Source organism: Eurosta solidaginis, chromosome 2 (genome assembly GCF_040869045.1).
Source record: "Eurosta solidaginis isolate ZX-2024a chromosome 2, ASM4086904v1, whole genome shotgun sequence".
Taxonomy (NCBI): Eukaryota; Metazoa; Arthropoda; class Insecta; order Diptera; family Tephritidae; genus Eurosta; species Eurosta solidaginis.
This window is the reverse complement of record NC_090320.1, coordinates 299,107,011-299,131,419: the sequence shown is the minus strand read 5'-3', so window position 1 is coordinate 299,131,419 and position 24,409 is coordinate 299,107,011. Positions and strand designations below refer to the sequence as shown.

General features: G+C 35.3%; 1 protein-coding gene across 3 annotated transcripts in view; it reads left to right on the top strand.

Moving 5' to 3' along the window:
* The window catches only part of dpr3 (defective proboscis extension response 3), a 663,598-nt gene extending 642,007 nt beyond the window's left edge, over window positions 1-21,591 (top strand). For all 3 annotated transcript variants that reach the window (XM_067768746.1, XM_067768745.1, XM_067768747.1), the window contains exon 9: window positions 18,007-21,591. In XM_067768746.1, coding sequence (XP_067624847.1) covers window positions 18,007-18,368 — 362 coding nt within the window. In that variant the 3' untranslated portion in view covers window positions 18,369-21,591. The remainder of the gene's footprint in view (window positions 1-18,006) is intronic.
* Window positions 21,592-24,409: the final 2,818 nt, after the last annotated feature.

The window sequence follows — 24,409 nt, the reverse complement described above, 5'->3', positions numbered from 1 at the left end:
CTTTTATACATTGCACAAAATGCGCCACCCGTTACTTTATAATAACTCCTATATTTGGCCCATCAAAAAGTTACTTAAAATTACAAAGCAACATAACATCAAGTTTAAATAAATTTTTCAATAATTCCGATTCACGCCTCATCTAACGGAATTGTTGCGACTTTTTCTATAGCTCAATGCGATGTTACTTAAACTTTTGTCACAATATTTCATTTTATTGCGGCCCTTATGCTACTTGATGGAGTTCTTTTTCTTCGGTGTTTCAATGTCACCGGAAAATTAACTATAGTATGAGCTTCGAGTGCAGAAATTTTCTAAACATCTTGAACCGCGTGCCATCTATCGAAATTTACCAAATTACGTTGTATTGTGGCGGATATTAGCAAATGCGGCGCCTAGTAAAAAATTCTGCACAACTACAACAGCAAAGTAAACGGATGAGACAGCAAAAATCTACGAACACATGTGCATAAAAACTAAGAGCGCACACATGTACATAAAAACATATTTCACATACATAAATAAAAAAACATACATGTACACAGCAATAAGGAGCGCATATGACCTTCCATAAACGACTGATATCTATGAAAATAGCCAAATCCAATGAGATACATAAACGATAAATAAATAAGCAACTATTCGAGTAGGCTGCTCGCGAAAAGTCTAGACCCTGGGAGAAATAGACGAACGAGGTATCTGAGAATATAAAAGCCAAATCCAAGGTAAGTCAATCAGTTTGGTTTTAACACGCTATAAATGAAGAGGGCGAATACATTAAATTGTGAAGATCTACTACCATAGTAGTGTTGTTAAAAAAGAATATTTGAGTATATTTATTCCACATTTCAGTGATTCGAACAATGGCAGAAAGCACATAATAATCGAGAATTCTTAATATTAAGCCGGCTGCCGCGGAGTAGTGGTAGCGTGCTCCGCCAATCACACTGACTCTCCTGGATTCCCGGGTAAAGCAATATCAAAAATTTAGAAACAAGTTTTTCAAATTAGAAAAAAAAGTCTAAGTGGGGTCGTCCCCCGGCAGTGATTTGGCAAACACTCCGAGTGTATTCCTGCCATAAGAAGCTTTTCAGTGAAAGCTCAACTGCCTTGCAGTTGCCATTTGGATTTGGCCTAAAACATGTTGGTCTCGTCCCGCCAATTTGTAAGAGAACGACAGCAATTGGAGCGGAAGCTCGGCCTAATTTCTCTTCGGAGGTATATCCTTGTACTATTTTTTTAAGACTCGTTACAGTATTTTCGTCGGGTTTTCACTCGCGGTCGCTGCAAGTCTCTATCTCAGGGAGAGTTACCTCAAAGGAAATTGGAAGAATTTTTTTTATGAAAAATAAGCTAATCACCAAAAATATGAGCTAAGAGGCAGAAAAAAATCTGGAACTCCCTTTTTTATGTCTCTCCATTCCTTTAAATAGCATAATTTTGCTACTGACATATGCGTTAACATAGAAATGTCTCATAAAAGCTTCCTCCTAGCTAAGTCTGGTTTAGTTCATTTAGAGAGTTTATGACTACTCTAAGCAACTCAAAACGAATAATCTAAAAACTTTTTTATCTCTTCCGCTCAAGTGAAAAAGATACTTGTGGTATTTTATTATCATAATTCTAACATTTCGGCGAACATTTACCTATTTGGGCATCATAAAAATTGGTTTCGCTTTTACAACCTATACTAAAAACGAAAACACTATTATCTACTAAAGTTTTCCATCAAATGCGCGTAAAACCAGCTTTTTACCACATTAAGATTTTCTCCACGACTAAAGCGGCCATAAAATAGGTACTCATACAAGTTTCAGTGTTGCTTTGTATTTACTTACTGGGCTTTCTAAATAATACACAAAATTAATTTAACGTATAGATATTTAATAAGTTGATAAATTTAGTCCAAGATCCGCACATTATTGCAAACAAATTGAATACTGATTTAGATTAAGCACTCATAGCAAACTTGAAGATGGGAGTGTGTATTCTCTTACTGTATATATCCACTTATGTACGTACATATGTATAAGGGCCATTTATATAATCACAATGTAAAACGAGTGAGTCAAAAGCACTATTATGGGGTGATAAAAATGCAGACAAAGCGTTAAATGAGAAGAATAAAAGGGCGCGACTCCATTTAACCGAGCGAATATAACACTGAAATTATATCAGTAAATGGGATTTATTTATAAAAATAAAACATTAGAGTGCTAGAAATTCCAATTTAAAAAAAGTGAGGTCCCCACGGATCGGCCAGTTGAACTTAAGTGAGGTTCGATGTGTAAACATAGATTTGTTCGTTTGGAAAATTATGTTTTTAAGTTGACTCGAGTTTAAGTTAAACTACCGCTGAGCCAACACTGCAAGGCACAAATAATTCCGTGCTTTCTGAGAAGAGCTTCGTCGGCTTTTTGTATGTAACAACTTATACCGATAAGCTATTGTTTTATTAACGGTTATTATCGACAGCGAATTATCATCGTCGAGTTATCGGCTTGCTATCGACTTGTTATTGCCAAATCATTGGCTTTTTGTTGTGTTCTTATCGTTAATAGTTTATTTTAAGTTCTATCTCTATCTGATTCATAAAAACCTATGAGTCTTCGATATGGCGCTAACAAGTTGGTGATACTCCAATAAAAAATCGATTAATTTTGCAATAAAAAATCTACTATCTTTTCATAACTTGTCTATAATTTTTTTTTCAATAATTAATCGATAAATTTTCGGCGACGTATCAATAATTTTTTGATAATTAATCGATAACTTGTCTATAGCTTTTTGGTAACATATGGATAACTTTTGGATGAATAAACGATAACTTTTCGATACTAAATCGATAAGTAATCGATAAAAAATCGATCATGATAACCTTAATTATTGATAGCAAATTTATAACACTTCGATAACCCATCGATAACTCGTCCATACCTAGTCCATACCTGATAGTGGTTTGTTATCCATGTGTTGTCGGTTTGTTGTCAACGGGATTTTGACGTGTTACCGAGTTATTAGGTTTTTATGAGGGATATAGATGAGCTATCGGTTTATTACCTTAGTGTTGGACACTGGCTATCGATAACAAAGGTCATCGGTAAGTTATTGAATTTTTATACTCAAGTTATGGGTTTGTTATCGAGAAGTTGTCGGTTATTAGTCGAAAAGTAATCGATGCAACATCAAAAACTGTTCATTTGTTATCCAAAAGTTGCCGATTTGTTATCGAAATGCTGTGTTGATTAAGCCATATGCGTGTGTCCGTTCGTTTGATTGAACACGCACCAGTCCCTCAATTTCTGAGATATCGAACAACCGAATTTTCAGAAAAGAAGGTTTTTTTATAATATCTTCTTGAACTTATCACCAGATGCATTCGTTAATTACGTTAAGGTTATTGCTGTGTGATATAGTATCGGTCGTATATATAGTTTCTGTCTCATACAACCGATTGTCCAGATTGACATAACTATCTCGTGTAGACAACAATTTAATTTGCGAGACATGCTCTTTTTGCTTTATATAATTGTTTTGCTACAAAAACAAATGTGTAAATATAAAAAAATGTCCGGAATACATTTACCAGGCCCTTACTGATCTGTTTAACCTCTCTTTAAAAAATGGCATTTTCCCGACAGCTTGGAAGGAATCTTTTCTTATCCCAGTCCACAAAAAATAAAGCAAGTCGTCTGTTGAAAACTATCGTGGAATGGCAAAGCTCTCCGCTATCCCTAAGCTTTTCGAAGCAATCGTTACTAATTACCGTTTATTTTCGATTTCTACATTGATAGATATTTCTCAGCATGGCTTTTGTAGAGCCAAATCAACCACAACCAATTTGCTTGAATTTACAACTCACGTCTTTAATGGGTTTAGGAACAATCATCATACCGACGTTATATACACTGATTTCAGCAAAGCATTCGAAAAAGTACGCCACTCATTACTTGTTTATAAACTCGAATTGCTTGGTTTTTAACCTGGCCTAACTCGCTGGATCTCTTCCTATCTAAAGCGAGAGGAGTTTTAGCATTTGTGAAAAGATGGGCAAAGGAGTTTAGTGATACTTACGTTACAAAAACCCTTTTTACATCATTGGTGAGGCCGATATTAGAATATGGATCGATAATTTGGAATCCGCGTTAACAAGTTCATGTGGATAGACTAGAATCAATTCAAAAACAGTTTTTACTTTTCGCCTTGAGAAATCTTCAATGGGACTCTCCGTATAATCTTCCTCCTTACACTAATCGATGAAAACTAATAAATCTTCCTACCCTTGCAAGTCGTAGAGAAATGCTAAGTATACTGTTTATGGCTAGACTTTTAAATGAATGTTCCATGCCGAGTTTCAAGGCATTATAAACCTATAATTATTAAACAATGCAGAAGCAATTTCCAACTACACGAACCTTTTCTATGTTTGTGTGAAGATTATAACTCTCACTCGAGAATAATTGATGTTTCGGACTCGCTCTTTGCCATAAAAAACACGTTTCTATCTTCTCTTAATAATTAAAAAATTATATTTATACTTTTAGTCTATTGTGTTTTTTGAATCTATATTTCTCAGCTGATAAGTTTCTCTGTAGCTTAGCGGTTTTAGATCTCGGCGCTTAAGAAGCCACTGCCTCTCAAAGACTCGGTAACAAAAAAATTATAAATAACACATAAATAAAAATTAGGATACAAAAAAAAACAAAAAAAAAACAGTATGTATGAATTAAAAAAAACAAATAAAACAGGATTAGCCTGGTTTCATCGGGCCACTTGAGGGCAGTGCGCTGCCACAACGTCCGAGAAAAAAAAAATAATAATAATAATATATAAAAGATAACAATATTGATATAATAGTGAACAGCGGAAGAACTTCTTATAAAAGCAATGTTATAAACCCACTGTGACTAGGAGCGCGTCTATATTTATTCCACACAAATAGGATTTAAAAGCATATAGAATAAGTATGTACCTAAATGGTGAATAAAGGAATAGTAACAAAAAGGCAACACTTAGAGACCAATTGTAAAGTTAGCAGCGGGGTATTCCTATGGCTGAGTGGATAAAGGCATCTGTATTTATTTTATCTTTATGCGCCTCACAAGCATTTGCTTATAACACGAAATGAGAAAAATGGCATTCCCACTGTTCTTAGAATTAACATACAACTGCTTTGTTATTGGATTGTTACTTTAAAAGTAATACTGTTCAAAATTGTAATGAAAATTAGAAAATAATGAATAAATAAACAGACAAAGAAGTAAAGTACGCAATTTTTATTATTGATACAAAAAGTGTTTACAAAAACCAAGAACGTTTAAAGTATTCAGATTTAAGCTGAAATTAGTTTCTTTTAAGTATTTCTTTGATTTTCATATTGTAACGAATTTTGGGAAATTCCACTTATTCCAAACTTTCTGCTAACGTTCGATTCACTAAATTGTCAAATAAACTACTCCAATATTTAGTATTGCAAATTGGTCTTTATTTAGATTACTTTGAGAGTAGTACTTCACAATTATACTTCACAACCAATAGCGTGTTTAAATCAAAACTGATTTTAAGGTCTAGTCATTTCGCGAAACTGTATTCCAGAACAATTGTATCTCTTGCTTGGTTATTAGCTACATACATGTATATTTGAAGTTTATGTCTATCTTATAGCCATATGCGGGTGTATGCGTGAGTACTACTTCGGTTGATGACTACATCTGTGTGTGAGTTATCTCTTCGTTGCATTGTATGTATGTGGGTAAATGATGGTTAATGTATTTTTGAAGCTTGCTTTAATGGTTTTGTTGTTGTGCATTTATTTATTGATGTCAAAATTCGCCACAATATCTTAGCACCTTATTTGGTTAGACTTATATGAATTGAAAAAATTTATAATATAAATGAAATAAAAGTAATTTTAAAAACCAGTTAAAATAAAATAAAACACGATAGGATAAAAGAAAATAATATAACATAAAATAATATAAAAAATAACAATAAAGTAAAATTAAATTTAATTTAATTAAGTAAACCGCATTTGAAGATGCAGTCGGATGAAAACTTTAGAGTGAAGTCGAAATAGTGACGAATAATTAAAATAAAACAAATTAAATTAAAAATTAAAAGTGTTTCATTTAATCCGGCCTTGAGCTCAATAATATAAAATAGCAGTATATACTGATGGCCAAAAACAAAAATAAATCATTAAACAAAATAAATAAAATAAAATAAAATAATATTAAAAAAAATGCAATCAAATTAAATTAAATTTAAAAAAATTGAATTAAATTAAATTAAGTTCAAATAAAATAAAATTAAATTAAATTAAATTAAACAAAATAAAATAATTGTTTGTTATTGATATTAGAGAAAAATTGTCAAGTTTACAAACGGCGATGGTTACTGCGGCATGTTTCTGAATTTAACTTCTTCATCAGCTAGTTTGCAGGAACTCAAATCTGCAACATTCATACTACTGTAAAGGCAGAAAGGCCTTTAACCACTCAGCCATATGAATGCCCCGCTGCTCGCTCTGCAATTGGTCTCTAGGTGTTGCCTTTTTGTTGCTATTCCTTTATACACCATTAGGTACATACTACTTCTATATGTTCTTAATCCTAAATGTGTGGAATATTTATAGGCGCGCTATCAAGGGCTTATTAACCTTGGATTTATAACAAATGTGTAACCCTTCTATGACAAGCTGATATGAAACCAATAAGAAGCCGATAAGCCGATGATTCGGCAACAACAAAACGCTTACAAACTGATAAATCGCCCATAATTATTTGTTATCGATAATTATTACCGAATATAAAACCATATGTGTTGTTACCTATAACAAGCCTACTAAGCTCTACTCACGAAGCTCGGAACTATTTGTTTTTTGAAAAGCTACCTCTTTTTGGGTTAACCTTAAACCCTGGTTAAGTTCTATTTAACCCAAAGAAGTTATTTTCCAGACATACACCTGTATATTTACGCATCGAATTTCACGAGAACTTGGTTGTGGGTATCTTTTCTTTTTAAGTATCACAAAAAAGTAGTTTGGTTGTGTTTGGTTCAACTATATGGTCGGCCCTTCTCTACAGGAACAATATATCGTTTAGATTATCAAAATCTGCGTGTTGGTGGCGAATAAAATGGAAAGAAGCAGTTCTTGTGTGTTGTGGGAAAATCAAGCGCTAAATTAAATGGATTTTCTAAAAACATAACTTAAAGTGATGTGAAATAATTTTTTAATAAAAAATTTACTACCACGGCAATAATTATTGTCAATGTGCTTGGTTAGATTTTGCGTTTGCCATCTCCTTTGGACAATCCCTATGCCAGTGAAATGAAAAAAATAAAATCAGCTGATGAGATGAGCCAACCATATAATTGAGCATGATTATATGATCATATATCGAAATTCAGGGAGTGACTTTATAACTATTTTTTATTATTTGTTTGCTAACTAATTGAAGCGCATTAATATGCTTGGAGAAATATTATATATATTATTTCTAATTGCTGTTTTTATGTACGGGTCCCCTTTTCGCTCTTATTTGGAATCCAAATTTGTAAATAGCTTTTTTGTTTTGGTTGTAAAGATGGAGATTCGGGCTATTGCGATCTTTGGCAATTTTGGTCGTAGTGCTTTTGTTTAGCTATATTTTATTAAAATAATTTGTTTAAAATAAACGAATACAATGAAATCTATTTGTACTATGGCACTATTGTGAATATTTGCACTGCATTACGGGCAGTTGCTACTGTACGCCAGATGGCAGCACAAGCAGTAAGTTTTGAAGAACAGCTGATTTCTGTTGATATTTAATAAGAGACTTTTTTCTGAGGGGGCCCGCTATTTAGAGGTACTCTAACATTTTTTTTAATTCAGGAGGGTCTTTAGTTGTTCCATGTGCAATTTTTAAGCCGAATTTTAAAAGCAACGAAAATCTGCAAACTTTCACACAAGTTGCGTAAACCTTACGCGGTGGTTACTATATAGGTTTTGGTTGCAATCGACGTACAGGGTCTCGAGATATAGGCCGAAACGTGGACCCGAGTACCCCTAGAATGTGTTTATAGAGTATGGATATCAAATGAAAGCTGTTGATGAGTGCTTTAGTACAGAGTAATATATTATCCAGAGACGGACTGGGACTGGGATTAGGATTAGGACTGGGACTCAGACTCGGAGTGGGACTGGAACTGAGACTCGGAGTGGGACTGGGACTGGGGCTGGAATAAAATAAATACCACCCTCTGGGACAGGCAATAAGGGATGCAGAAGAATGAGAAGGCATTGAGAGAAGAGAAAAGAGAGAAGGAGATTGAGAAAGAGTTAGAATGAGACGAAGATGGAGATAGATGAAGCGAAAAAGACGGAGGGAGGAGTGAATAAAAGGATTAGGAAAATTGAAGAGGGGGGAGAGCAGAGTCAGATGGAAAAAGCTTATTAAAATGTATGCAGATAGGCCAAATTTAGGGCAGAACAACGTCTGCCGGGTCTTTTAGTAAATATATTAAACGTTTAAAACTTTGTTGCACTACACCCTCTAATGTACATCAGTACATGAGAGGGAGGCTAGATTTATGCCCAGGTATTTGTAATATTCAATAACGTTAGGCGTCTATTCAGTTGCCACGCATATCACGAAGAAATAAATAAGGAATAGAACACGTAGTAGTGATTAACTGAGTCAATAAAATTGAAAGGCAATATAATAGGCATGAAAGACAAAGCATTTAGAGTACTCGTTACTGAGATACGCACTTCTATTATGCATGTATTGGTGATTTTATTATATGAACAAAGACAGATTCCTGCAGTGCCATTATTATAACGTTAACAAGATATATCAACTATATGTAATAAGCATAAACATATGTATGTATGTATATATGAGAACAATATATGCCGTAAGGCTTCTAACAAATTATATTAAAAATGGATGTGCATTTGTAAGTAGTCGAGCGCCACACACGCGCTTTTTTCGCTTTGGTCATTGTAGGCGGCGAACATTGAAATAACAAATTAATTTAATTTCCTGCATAATATATAAAATGATGGGGCAATAACAATTTCTTTAAGAGAGTGTGTGGGTGTTTGTGGGAATATTGAGCACTATGGCTATGTATGGCTAAAATACTTGAAGAAAACAAGTATGTAATATGACCCCATTGATAATATATTGTTTATTATACATGCTGGTATGATTGTATGTATGTGTGTGACCAGATCATCATTTTTTTAGTCCTTAAGTATAATGTGAAAGTTTATGCTTCAATATATCTACCTGTGTGTATGTAATATTACTTACCAACATCACATTCAGTGCAAAATGAGCTAAATTGTTTTGCGTTACATAATTTGTTTGATTAAAAAAAGGAGAGCAACTTCAAGCACAACTAATTTTTAGTTATGCACAAATATGTTTGCCAAAAAAAAAAATTTATTTTCTCTTTTGATTTGATTTGCTGAAAGCATTCTTGGAAAGCTACTCAGTTTGCTGTAAGCATAAATACTTTTAAACAATCAATTGCAATTTAGTAAAGTCTGGCATACAAATTTAAATGAAACACAATTTTTACTCACTTCAAATATTTTCAAGCATCAGCCTAACTTCGTCTTAGGCTTAATAAACGAGTCTGAAAAATTTCCTACAATAATTCTTAGAAAATTATTTCTAGGTTGAACAATTGATCAAATTGAATGAGGAAGAAAGAGTTTTCAGGTGTACAATTGGGGACGAACACGATATCTTAGTTATTAATAGTTAATTTTTATTATTTTTTTTTATAAATTTTATGAGCTCAATACCGTATCCAAGGTGATAGTCATGATAATTCGCGGTTGAACGAACAGATTGCAAATATTATTACTGTCATCAAAATTTAATAATGAATTCCGTGAAATATTGTTAACTGAACAGATGCGAGGTAAAATCACGCTTTGAAGAAGAGCAGTCATCTTAACCGTTTGAATTTAGCTGTAATGATGATATTTCACGCTACCAGAGTGAATATCAACCCATTAATTTCGGTTAATAAATTGACGTTCGTGGCAAAACAGAGTAATTATCATTAAAATAAATTAATTCAAAAACAAATTGAAGAAAATTAAAATTTTGTGGGTGCAATGGTATGAACAAATAAAACTTGCTTATGTTGTTGGATATGATCTGCTCTGCTGCAGTATTCGCCAAATGGCATGGGTATGGTTTTAGTTATGTATTGTGGCGAATATTAGCATCAATTTGCTGTTAGTAAATGATCACAACAGCAAAAAGGGCTAGAAGCCACTCTTATGTACACATTAAGCCAAGCAACACACATACACATATGTAGTCATCAGCTAAGAGAAGAAGTAATTACACACGGTTATGGCTAGAAGAAAAGCATAAATTACAAATATACATGTATATAGCTTGGTAACCAAGCATGAGGTACTCCTATTCTAGAACACATTATCGTGAAACGACTAGATCTTAGGAGAATTGGCGAACGAGATAACCGAGAGTATAAAATCAGCACAAGCTGAGGAATCAAGATTCAGTTGGATTTAAACACGCAATTAGTTGTGAAGTACGTGGTAGTGAAGTATAATTGTACTACGCCCAAAGTAGTCCCAATAAAGGCCATTTGGCAATACTGAATATTAGAGTTATTTATTCGACAGTTCAGCGATTCGAACGTTAGCAGAAGGTGTATAACTATCGGAATTTTCCAAAATTCGTTACAGTATTTTTTAACCCTTTTATTTAAGATATTACTCTTCTTGTATCAGTTCTTCACCACATCAAACGGGTGTGATCAAGCACAAATTTTCATAGATAACCTCTGACGGGAGTCCAAGAAAACCCAATCTAAACTGGGGTCGCATCCAACAAACATAGGTGTTAGAGTCGTGACTCCAAATATTTAATAGTTTAACCTATTTGGCGGCCGCCGTGGTGTGACGGTAGCGTGTTTCGCCTACCACACCGAAGATCCTGAGTTCAGAGCCCGTACAAAGCAACAAGAAAAATTTTAGAGACAATTGGAATACAATTTTTCTACGCAGGTTCGCCACTCAGCAATGTTTTGAAAGCACTTCGTTGATCCCATTACGCCAATTTGTAGGAAAAACAAAAAGGAGCACGACGCAAAATGGAAGAGAAGCCCGGCCTAAAATCTCATCTGAGGTTATCGCGCCTTACATTTAATTTTTATTTAACCTATCATAGCGTCCAGATCGAAATTGTGTGAGTTCCCTGGAAGTGCGAGTTTTGAATATTGGGGTTCGCCGGGCATTTATCGGAATAAGGATTTGCCGACTCTTTTTGAGGCTGAGGGCACTTTGGTGCTGTTTTAGTTCAAAAGGCTGCATTTTTGTGCTAAATCTCTATGTAGCGCTGGTGCAGATGTCCCTTTATATCCCTAGGAGGCGGGGCTGCATCAATCAGTTGTCTGAATTCTCAGGTTTCTGGGAATTTTATAGAAATTGTTCAGCATCAATATTCTCCCCTTTACGGATAGTATTCCTGCTTTGTTGTGCAGATGATATTCTGATATCATAAGAACACATCCTGTGGCAGTTCTAAACGCGATGCTTTGACACGTTTGCAGCTTTCTTCAGTTTATCTCTCTTAAGCTCGGCAACCGAGTCGAAAACGCGTAGCTTTCATAATAGCTATCAGCAGCTCTGAGTCTTTGTCCTGAGTGCTACCAACAAGGAACTTGATAATTTTGTTACGGCTCTAAACTGTAGGTACAAAAAACAATTCACATCAAAATGCAGGTATTTAGCGAACATCAAACACAGTAATTTTTGTACAAAACAGACGGAAGGATAATGCCATAGATATGTATTCCAATATTTCTTACATTTGCCATGTCCATATTGTAATAAGGTCGCCGAATACCTATTCGCCCATGGAAAGGCCATAATCTGTTGCCATTATCAACCACCGGCGTAGGAAATAATGGTGAAGGCATCTTGCGGGAAGCCTTCCCTTGGAGATGTAAGAATTAAGTGCATATAGGACACCATTCTGAGATACCCCCGATAGCGGTGGAATAGGAGCCGCGACGGCTTCATTGCATTGTTTTTCTTTGAACTCTACGCAACAAAAAAATTTCTCTCCTGTTAAAAATTTTAAATTCCCATTTTTAATTTAAGCGACATACATATATGGAAAGGTTAGTCGTAATGTAATTGTCCGATTTAAAAAAAATTCTGTTTCCGGCCAAAATTTTCCAAATAAATTTAGGAATTTAGGCTAAACTTTTTATAGCATGGTCTATTGTCGCACATTCTGCATCACTAATAGGAGACATTGGTATGTTTTTTATTATTAATATTACCTTTATATTAAGTCCCTTTCATGTTTGTCCCTCATTTCCATATGAATTTTTGACCCACGGAAAAGTCTTTTCCGTAAATCCCCGTTGAGCTAGACACTTGATACTTAGAACATAGTTCAGATCTGGGAGACATTACAATGCAAGTGAAAAAAAATCCGCCAGGTGGTGCAAGGAAATTCATGGACATTTTGCGATCTACTTTTAACTAACTTTTCGGTGATCCAGAGACGTGAAACTTAGCACATAGTTTGCGAGTCGATGGCACTAAAATTCGTGGAAAACAAAATGCCGCCGGGTGGCAGACGAATCGAGATAAACGAAAATCCCTGAAAAAACGCAGGGAATTTTGCGATCGATCTTTAAGTAACTTCCCGGTGAGCTAGGGACTTGAAACTTGGGCCGAGAGTCAGAACCCGGTGACAATGCAATATTTGATCCAACAGATTTCGCTAGGTGGCGCATGGATCGAGATATTAAGAAAATTAATTTTGATTTGGGAATCTTTCAATCCATTTTTAATTAACTTCCTGGCGACCTAGAGACTTGAAACTTGCCACACAGTTCGAGACGTGGTGAGAATACAATCTACAGAAAACAAACTTCCGCTAGGTGGCGCGCTAAGTGAGATAACAATAAATCCTTGAAAAACGAGGGGAATCTTGCGATCGATTTTTGAATAACTTGCTGGTGAGCTAGAGACTTCAAACTTGTGCCGTCGGTCAGAACCCGGTAACAATGCAACATTTGATCAAAACAAATCCGCTGGATGGCGCATGGATCGAGATATTAGGAAAATTAATTTTAATTTGGGAATTTTTCAATCCATTTTTAACTCATTTCCCGGTTACGGAGAGACTTGTAAATTAGCACATAGTTCGTTACCCGGTGACAATATAATTAATATATATAACAAAGTTCCGCTAGGTGGCGTTCTAATTGAGATAACTACAAATCCCTGAAAAACGAGGGGAATCTTGCGATGGTTTTTTGAGTAACTTGCCGGTGAGCTAGAGACTTGCAACTTGGGCTATGGGTCCGAACCCGGTAACAATGCAACATTTGATCAAAAAAAGTCCGCTAGGTCGCGCATGGATAGAGATATTAGGAAAATTTATTTTAATTTTGGAATCTTTCAATCCATTTTTAACTAACTTCCCGGTTACCTAGAGACTTGAAACTTGGCCTTGAGGCCTGGTGACAATACAACTTATAGAAAACAAAGTTCCGCTAGGTGGCGCGCTAGTCAAGATAACTGCAAATCATTTGAAAACAGGGGGAATCTTGCGATCGATTTTCGAGTAACTCCCGATTAGCTAGAAACATGAGACTTGAGCCGTAAGTCAGAACCTGGTGGCAATGCAATATTTTATCCAAAAAATTCCGGTAGCTGGCGCATGGATCGAGATATTGAGAAAACTAATTTTAAATTGGGAATCTTACAATCGTTTTTTACTAACTTTCTGGATATCTAGAGACTTGAAACCTCAAATATAGTTTAAAACTCGGTGACAGTGCAATGTTTGATCAAAAATTTTGAGCTACGTAACGCACTAGTCGAACTATTTAGAAGATTAGGCCATACCTTCATGGCTAGCCTCCTGAGTGTTGCAGGCGTTTTAGAATTCCACCTCGTTGAAGGCCCAACTCAATGCGCGTCCTTGCATACTTTTAGGCGTACGCAACTTTCACCACGATTTTCAGCTGTGCAAATTAAGTAGCTGGCAAACGAGGTGGAATTCTCTTGTTATGATGCGAGGTGGAATTCTTTTGTTTTCGCCAGTGTTGTCAGCGATAATTCCACAAATTCTCTGAAATCTTGCTATTTTGAACAAATAAATAAGGATAAGAATTTTCACCTAGGAATTACTTAAATTACTAATCAAAGTTGCAATTGCCTTTTTGTAGGCAGTACTAAAAAATTTAAAATAAAAAGATGATAAAAAAGTTTTAAGGAAAACCTTTATATAAATGAACTAAAAAATAGAAGGCAATTTTTGCTTTAATAAAGACATAGTCTTGTTGAATTTTGACTAACAAACTTTAACAATAGCTCTTGTAAAATAATTTTGCGATTTAGAACTATAATGGTGGAGCGCAATCTTTCAATTTAAGGCAAACCGTGTACTTGGGATTAACTAATTGATTATTTAAAATTTAAACACGCGCTCCACCTTTATAATTTTAAATCGCAAAATTATTTTACAAGAGCTATTGTTAAAGTTTTTTAGTCAAAATTCAACAAGATTATGTCTGTATTAAAGGAAAAATTGCCTTCTATTTTTTGGTCCATTTATATAAAAGTAGTCCTTAAAATTTTTTTATCATCTTTTTATTATATTTTATTAATATACTTTTTAATTTTCATAAGATAATTTTTCCATTCTATTAACTTTTTATTTGTGTGAAGTCTTTTGGCTTAACGTTTTGGTTCCTTTACTAACTGGTTGTTTCTCGGTTAAGCACTCATTCTTGTTTTACGCGTCACTAACCAGCAAAAACTATCCAATTTAAAATTTAATTTAAAAAAATGATACGCAAATAAATTTCAACGGCATTAGCTACAATCTCAGCATTTTCATTTTACATCAATTTAATATGGAAAACAATGCCAACGCCGCAAAAGTAAAAGCTCCGTCTCAGCATCGAAGATATCTTATTGCCCTTTTTATACAAATTTGCCCAAGCATTTACTATGCAAAACAGCTAAATTAAATAAAACTTATAAAAACAAAATAGCTAAATTGTCTTTGTCTTCTGGCTTTCTTACTTTATTCGGAAGCTGTTCAATTTTTTAAATTGTTTGCTTTATTTCCAGCAGCCTGCGCGTCCTCATTGTCTGTCGGTTTGTTTGTCCATTTGCTGCGCCACATTTACATTTTATTATTATTATGTTATTTATTTATTTCATTGCTGGTATTGTCGCCATTTATTTCGTTCGTTCGCACATTCGTAGCAATGTTGTAGCGAGGATGTTGACAATTCATTTCAGTTTTTATTATTAAAATTATTTAAGGACATATTTACAAGGATATGCGTACATACAAATGAACACCGGCTAGTAAAAAAATAATAGCAAAAATGATTTGCAAATGTTTTATTTTTCTTATTTTAGTTAATCCTAAAAAAATCTGTTTATAAGTTACATACGAAAAAGTTCGAAAAGTTAAATCTCAATGAAAGTTTCCAAACTTGTATATAAAATTTTGGAAAGCCTTGCGGATATGTAATTTTAAAGAATTTTCACACGAAAGCTACGTATAACGATTTCGAAAAGGTTTTCGAACAAATTTTTAAGTATTCAATTATTATTTTCGTTTTGAGATAAACTGAAAAGAAAGAAACATTTACTGGTATATCGCGATGGTACCATTTCGAAAACTGCCACGTAGTCATCATCAGGCAAAATGTTATCAAAGGCTTCACCGAGATTCGAACCGCGAATCACACGGTGAAATTGCAGTAGCCTCAACCACTAGGCTATCCTGCTTGTATGTTCTTTTTTCTTGGTTATTTCATTCAATTATTATGAGCCGGTGTTAAGCACATGAATTCTTAAATATTAAGTTAAATTGAATACACCATTGAACATTCAAACATAAACATTTTTAAGTTCAAAGTAGCACTTTTACTATTTAAGGAAGTTTTCGAAAAAATTTAAAGACTAGAGAAGTTTTTAAAAATCTTATTTAAATATTCTCAATTTTTTATAAAAAAATTAAGGAGAATGCGATTTTAATGAAATGTATAACAAATACGTAATTGTAAAGCAATTTCGAAAACGTTTTCGAAAAATTTTGAAAAGTTTTTGAAAATATTCCTAAAATTTTTTAATTTGTATTAAAGTTTTCAGGAATTATACAAAGAAATTAATGTGAGCCATTTCGAAAAAATGTTAAGATACGAGCCTGACGCGTGCGCATCTTGCTCAACCAATATAAAAGTCTCAATAGAAATCAGCTGTTCTATTAACTTACAGCTTGCGCTGCCATCTAGCATATAATAGCAACTGCAGTCAATCAATTAAAACTTACAACTTGCGCTGCCATCTAGCGTAAAATAGCAACTGCCGGTAACGCAGTGGGAATATTCACAATAGTGCCATAATACAAATAGATTTCTGTGTGTGCTCACAATCGGTTATTTTAAACAAATTATTTTAATAAAATATAGCTAAACAAAAGCACTACGACCAAAATTGCCCAAAACTCGCTAATAGCCCGAATCTGCATCTTTACAGCCAAAACTTTATTCATAGAGTTGGATTCCAAATAAGAGCGAAAAAAGGACCAGTACATAAAAACAGCAATTAGAAATAATATATATGATTTTTAAAAATTTGCATGAACCTTTTTAAATTTTTAAATTTTGAGAAACATTTCAGGGTGCAGTTCTTCTGAATTTTTAAAACAAAACCTATGCAAGCTATTTCGAAAACTTTTTTACAAATTCCGAGAAGTTTTCAGAAAACTTTATGAAACCTTTCAGAGCACCATTCTAATAAATTTTTCAACCGAAATTTATGGAAAGTATTAACATAAACCAAATTTATAATTAAATTGCGATTTTAATTAGTTGTATATTGTCAACTATGTAAACCCATTTCGTAAACATTTTCGAAAATATTCGAAAATATATTTAGAGCGACTGAATAACTTTAATGGAAATGTCCAAATTTGTATTTAAAAAAACTATGTAAACCAATCTCGAAAACTTGTTCGACAAATTTCAAAATTTTTAAATAATCATTATTTAACTTTTAGAAATTGCGATTTAAATGAGTTGTTTAGTGAGAACTATACGTTTTTTAAATGACTTTTGTTGAAATTTCAAAATTCTATTTAGCAAACTACGCAAACAAATGTCTAAAACTTTTTCGAAAAGTTCGAAAATTTATATCAATTTCGAAAATGTATTCAAAGAAATTCGAAAATTTTAGAGTTTTTAAATAACTTCATAAAAATTTCCAAATTTTAAATAACTTTATAAAAATTTCCAAATTTGTATTTAGAAATCGGTTTACATACTTTTTCGGAGAAAAATTCGAGATATTTTAAAAACCTTCATGAAATTTTCCAAGTTTTTTGATTATGTATTTTTTTTTTTTTAGTTCGAAAAATTTTAATAATATGACATTTTTTTTTTATTCGCAAGTTTCTTAATTTTGTATATATAAATTTTAAATTTTCATAAAGAATTTTAAACATCGAAATAAAAAGTTTTTTGAAAACGCGTTCGAAATTGGTTTACATAGTATCCGCTATATAATTGATCAAAATAACATCTGAAAAAGTTTCCTAAAATTTTAAATACACATTTTGAAAATTTTTACTCCCGAAGATTTTAAAAAATTTTCGAAAACACTTTCGAAATTTTCCTACATAATTTTTATCATACAATTCATGAAAATTGCATAATCAAAATATTTTCTCTAATCTTATATGAAATTTTGGAAATTTTCAGAATAATTTTTAAAAATTTCTCTAATTTTCGAAAACATTTTAAAATTTTAATTTTCATCAAAACTGTTTTCTAATTTACGAAAAAAAGAAGGACGCTACTTATAAAACTCATAAACAATTTTTACTGCTATTTTTTGCACGCAAGTGTTTATATAAAGTAGTTGTGTTTCGATATTTTTTCTTACTCACTTTGAATTTCTTTATTTTCTTTTTATTACAGATGAAAATCCAGCAGCTATGCAAAAAAGTAACGCTTGTCCAACAGCAGCAACAACAGCAACTACGAAACATCGAAGAAGCATGCTACTAATTTTGTTGGTAGTTGTAACAATAATAAAAACACTAATGACAAGAGCGAATATAATAATGAATAAAACAACAGAAACACGAAGAATGCGCGAGACGCTAGTAACAACAACAACAGCTACATGGAAGTCCCAATGCGAACTATGTCGACAACAGTCCAACATAAAAGAAATGAATTGCCATCAGCAACAGCCAGAGCGCCACAACAAACAACCAAACTATCAGCATCAACATCAAAATCAACAGCAGCAACGACAACAACAACAACTGCAATGACATCAATAGCATTGGGAATATCGCACGCAACTTGCGTCTATTTTGCAAAAGTCTCAAGCCGTACATGTTAGTGATATTTTATGTTTTTGTTATATACATATTTTGTTTTTGTTTTTATATCTTATTGGATTATTGTTACGGCGTTGGTCCCAATGTCCGCCTTTATGTTTATTTTGCCATCGTATTTGATTACCGTAAAAGCTGTTGGCTTTGTTGTGACAACAACAACAATAAGTATTAATTACAACATTAAATATGTTGACAAAGCTCCTTGTTGCTAGAGAATATACTTGCCATAAACTGTTGGGACACGCTCATCAAAAACACCAACAACCACAATGATAATAACACGGCACTTTAGCGTCACACACAGCACAGTCGCCCAACCCAGCTCTGCTGGTAATTTTATCTTAAATTGGTTGATTACACTGGCACATAAAAAAATAGGGAGTGGGATAAATATTCCACCAGATCCATAACCCATATATTTCAAGGTACTGTATTCTTATCAGGGGTCCATTTATTTTTTTGTTTGTGAGTAACGCATTGGTATTGGGACGATCTCCCAAGGACAACAAGTGACATGAGGTCAAATTTCGATATAATATCGGCTGGCGTTCTAGGTTCTTATTCCGACGTTGAGATACATAAGTGATGATTTCAACACCGCTCATTAACTTCTTCGTGATATTTCTATGAACATAGAAGCCGTCGCAAATTCGGAGATACAATCTTACGACTGATATCGGCAGTGCTCCTGTTCGAATCCGCAAGAGGCTCACGCCATTTTTCGGGAGCAACAGGCAGGAATTATTGTATGGCCTACTGGAGAGCATTGTACTTCGGCGGGAAAAGCAAAAAGCAAGCGTTTTGAAGAAACTTCACAGAGAACGAATATTTTGGGTTACCCCAGAACATATCTTTTATTTAGAAAAATCGTATCTCTTGCTACACTCACGCTTATGATTTCGAATAATCAGCAAAGTTTCTGTAAATTGAATAGTACATAAACACCCATATAAACGTCATGTCAATAGATAACCATACCACAGACTAGAAACTCAAAAAGTTAACTTTCACGAAATTGCTTCCACAATACAAAGTCACAAAAAATCCTCCTTTCTCTTACTAGAGAAAGATAAGTAAACATTGCTCGCGACATGCAAGCCAATTGACCCGCCGATCATGTGTTTCCATGTTAAAGAGCAGATGAAAAGCCGAACAAGTAATTTCTACTAAATTGTCGCAAACTTGAACATCCCCGTGCACAGCTGTTTCACGCAGTTACACTACACAGGAACAAAAGCGGATATCATCGTAAGCATTGTGATGAAATCCAGCATGATTAAAAGACGAGCATATTCATCCATAAAATGTCCCTAAATGCCCAGAGACTCCCGGTGAACCACATTATGAAAGACCTATACTCAATAATTGCAGATGATGAAAGCAAACTTTCCAAGCAGACGAGAGAAACTCTGGTTGAAATACGATCTGAATATTGTTACAAAGAGTCCCCATGTTAAATAGACCTTATTTCTAATAGCCCATTGCTAATGCGGAAGGTTCATTTCGTTAGAGGCCGAAACATTAATTTAGTTGGCGGTATATCAATATTTGGAGTTGGGTAGATTGGACAACAGACGGGCTCGTTTAGGAGGAACACACGTTATACTTAAATGAGGTCGGTTTTTCAATACTTGGCAGAGCAGGTGAGCCATTTAAGGGATCTTGTTTTGGTGTGTGACAATTCTTAATGTAACCCGAGAATAGGGTCACCGATAGCCTGTTCGAAAATCTGGTTTTAGCACTGTGCTTATTGCTGATATTAATCAGGCCGGCTTTGGGAAAAGTTTTTAAATGTTTTTGATAGGACATATTACAATCCTGCAGACATATGGGCGGTATGTTGTGGTAAATGGGTCCAATACTTAGAACAATTGATGGACAAAGGAAAATAATTTAGCACAACAATTGACGCTTTCGCATTTGTAATTACCTTATTCTTATTAACACATAACTTTTCCCAATTTTAAATGACGCCATCTCATTTACAGCTGACTATTCTGAATTACGAATGAGTAAATTTTGAGGTATCTTAATGAAATTTAGTATGTAAGTACCTGGGCACTCACCTCATTTAAAATGAATGAAATGGGACTATAACCACGCCCACTTTTTCGATATCGAAAATTTCGAAAAACCGCAAAAGTGCAATTATTCATTACCTAAGACGGATAAAGTGATGAAACTTGGTAGGTGGGTTGACCTTATGACGCAGAATAGAAAGTTACTAAATTTTGGGCAATGGACGTGGCACCGCCCACTTTTAAAAGAAGGTAATTTAAAGGTTTTGCAAATGATTATTTAACTTTTTATATAGCAAATTACGCTTTCGAATTTTCTTTTTCGCTTTCTCATTTGCAAGTGACTGTTCTCATTTCCGCATTTAATTTTTTTTTTTTTTTGACGCTCACTCATTTACAACTGGAAATTGTGTAGTTTTCGTGAACTACAGTTAGATACAGTGTTGCCGCTGAAAATTTTCAAAAAGTCGCACAGAAAGGGGGCCGACTGAAAAAAAGGGGCCTCTGGTTTTTTTTCATTTGCAATGTTATCGCATCGGGTTTAACTCATCTTTTATCAAGGAAGAGCAGTTCATCTTTTTTTTTTTGTTGCCCATGGATTTCTCATGTGTGGCAATTGAAGAAAATTAGTAAAGGACGAAAATATTTATTCCATAAAATATAAATATTCCCTTTGATATTTCTTTTTGTACGGGTGAAAAGGTACAGCTTTGTCAAATAATCACTCAAAAACTATATATAAAAATGAAAGCTCCTGGGTTGCTTCATAATGAATAAAAAATAGAATAGCCTTGACATCATACCCTGCCATGTTTACCCTGTCATGTTTATGAGTTATGACTTCGTGGCACTGTAACTACTCTGTACGATACAAGAACACTTGCTGCCCCATTCTGTAACCTCTTTAGCAGAAGTTAATATCAGCACACGTGGCATCTTCTCTCTCACAAGTAATGATGCAGATGCTTAGATTTTAGTAGGCCTTTTCTTTTTTGCATTTAAATAGTTAGCTTACAATCAGTCTACCGTCTATTGAGCTGTCAGATTTTCTTTCCGTTCAGTAAATGTGGTCAATTCCTTTTACTGACGGTGCGCTGAATCTTCAAATGAAGCAATAAGTTTTTATTTGTTAAGTATGAACTTACTTACTTACTTAATTGGCGCTTAACCGTCTAAACGGTTATGGCCGTCCAACAAGGCGCGCCAGTCGCTCCTTCGCTCCGCCAACCGGCGCCAATTGGTCACACCAAGGGAGTTTAAATCGTTTTCCACCTGGTCCTTCCAACGGAGTGGGGGCCGCCCTCTACCTCTGCTTCCATAGGCGGGTTCCGATAGAAACACTTTCTTGGCCGGAGCATCATCTTTCATTCGCATAACATGGCCTAGCCAGCGCAGCCGCTGCGTTTTAATTCGCTGGACTATGTTGATGTCTGCGTATAGCTCGTACAGCTCATCACTAAATCTTCTTCGGTACTAGCCATCGCCAACGCGTAGAGGTCCATAAATCTTTCGAAGAACTTTTCTCTCGAACACTCCCAAAGCCGCTTCATCTGTTGTTGTCATGGTCCATGCTTCTGCCCCATATAGCAGGACGGGTACGATAAGTGACTTGTAGAGTATGATTTTCGTTCGCCGAGAGAGGACTTTACTTTTCAATTGCCTACCTAGTCCAAAGTAGCATTTATTGGCAAGATTGATTCTTCGCTGGATTTCAGTGCTGATGTTGTTGCTAGTGTTGATGCTGGTTCCCAAATAAACGAAGTCTTTTACTATTTCGAAATTATGGCTGCCAACAATAGCGTGGTTGCGAAGGCGCATTTGCGCTGACTCTTTGCTCGATGACAGCAGGTACTTCGTTTTGTCCTCATTCACCATCAAACCCATCTTTACCGCTTCTTTTTCCAGCTTGGAGTAAGCAGAATAACAGCGCGGGTGTTTAGGCCGATGATATCAATGTCATCAGCATATGCCAGTAATTGCACGCTTTTATAGTATATTGTTCCAGTGCGGTTAAGTTCTGCAGCTAGTATAATTTTCTCCAGCATCAAATTAAAGAAATCGCACGATAGGGGGTCACCCTGTCTGAAACCTCGTTTAGTTTCGAACGGCTCGGAGAGGTCCTTCCCAATTCTGACTGAGCTGATGGTGTTGCTCAACGTCATTTTGCACAGCCGTATAAGTTTTGCGGGGAAACCAAATTCAGACATAGCGGCATATAGGCAGCTCCTTTTCGTGCTGTCGAAGGCGGCTTTAAAGTCGACGAAGAGGTGATGTGTGTCGATTCTCTTTTCACGGGTTTTTTCCAAGATTTGGCGCATTGTGAAAATCTGGTCGATGGTAGATTTACCAGGTCTGAAGCCGCACTGATAAGGTCCAATCAGCCGGTTCACGGTGGGCTTCAATCTTTCGCACAATACACTTGAAAGGACCTTATATGCGATATTAAGAAGGCTGATTCCACGATAGTTGGTGCATTTTGCAGTATCCCCCTTCTTGTGGACTGGGCAAAGAACACTTAGATTCCAACCGTCGGGCATGCTTTCGTCCGCCCATATTTTGCTAAGAAGCTGCTGCATGCGCCTTACCAACTCCTCGCCGCCGAACTTGAATAGCTCCGCAGGCAATCCATCAGCGCCCACGGCCTTGTTGTTTTTCAATCTGGTTATTGCTATTCTAACTTCGTCATAATCGGGCGGGGGGACATATATTCCATCATCATCGATTGCGGGATCGGGTTCTTCATCTCTGCGCGGTGAATTGCTGCCTCCATTTAGGAGAGCAGAGAAGTGTTCCCTCCATAATCTAAGCACTCTCTGGACATCAGTTACAAGGTCGCCGTTTTCATTCCTACAGGAGTTTGCCCCGGTCTTAAAACCTTCCGTCTGTCGCCATATTTTTTGGTAGAATTTTCGGGCGTTATTGCTGGTGGCTAGCAGCTCAAGCTTCTCGCACTCACGCCTTTCTGCTTCTGCTTTTTTCTTCCTGAAAAGGCGTCTCGCTTCCCTTTTCAACTCACGATAGCGTTCACACACTCCTCTTGTCGCGCTCGCTTTTAACGTAGCCCTGTAGGCAGCGTCTTTTCTTTCGGTTGCAACGCGGCATTCTTCATCATACCAGTTGTTTTTTCGTGGCCGCCGGTAACCAATTTTTTCCTCGGCGGCGGTACGAAGTGCTTTGGAGATATGCTCCCACTGCTCCTGTATTCCTTCAGGATGAGTTATGCCCTCAGAGAGCAGGAGTGAGAGTCGAGTTGCGAAATCATTGGCAGTCTGTTGTGATTGAAGCTTTTCGACGTCTAGCTTTCCTTGTGTTTTTTGTTCCTTGTTTTTAAGTATGAACTATTCCTTAGTTTTCTTTCGTTTAACACGTAGACTATATCGATATACGATCTGAATGTTAGCCGCCATATTAGTAAGGATTTGGCTACCAGCAATTGAAAGAACCCGTATACTCAGCAAAATAAGTACAACGGTTAGTCGCATTACTCACAAAGACTCCAGAGGTTATGCTCTATCCTCTCTTAAAGTACTTGTATAGTAAGCTTAAAGCGAGTTTTAATGCGGTTAGACTAAATTCAATACTGCCCTGAAGTGCCATAAAGTCTGGCCATAAAAATTGTCTCGGAACCATCCCGTTAAATTTTCGTTAACTAACTTTGGCAAAATCTCTATCAGAATTCCAGAGCGATGCAAATGGGATGATCTCTCCACTTCATACCCAAAATCCACAGCAGTTTTCAAGGATGGCAGCCAACCTAATGGAAATGTGGGCAGTGGCATCTACTCGAAAGGCAGAAGTGGCTATAGTACTCGAGGTAGCCTTCGTACTGTTACGAATATTAGCAAAACTAATGGGTGATGCTATCGTCTCTAAGCCGATGCTAAGCAGTGACGTGAATTCACATCCATAGATAAATCATTCGGGCCTGTTCTGAATATCGATTCCGACCAGACT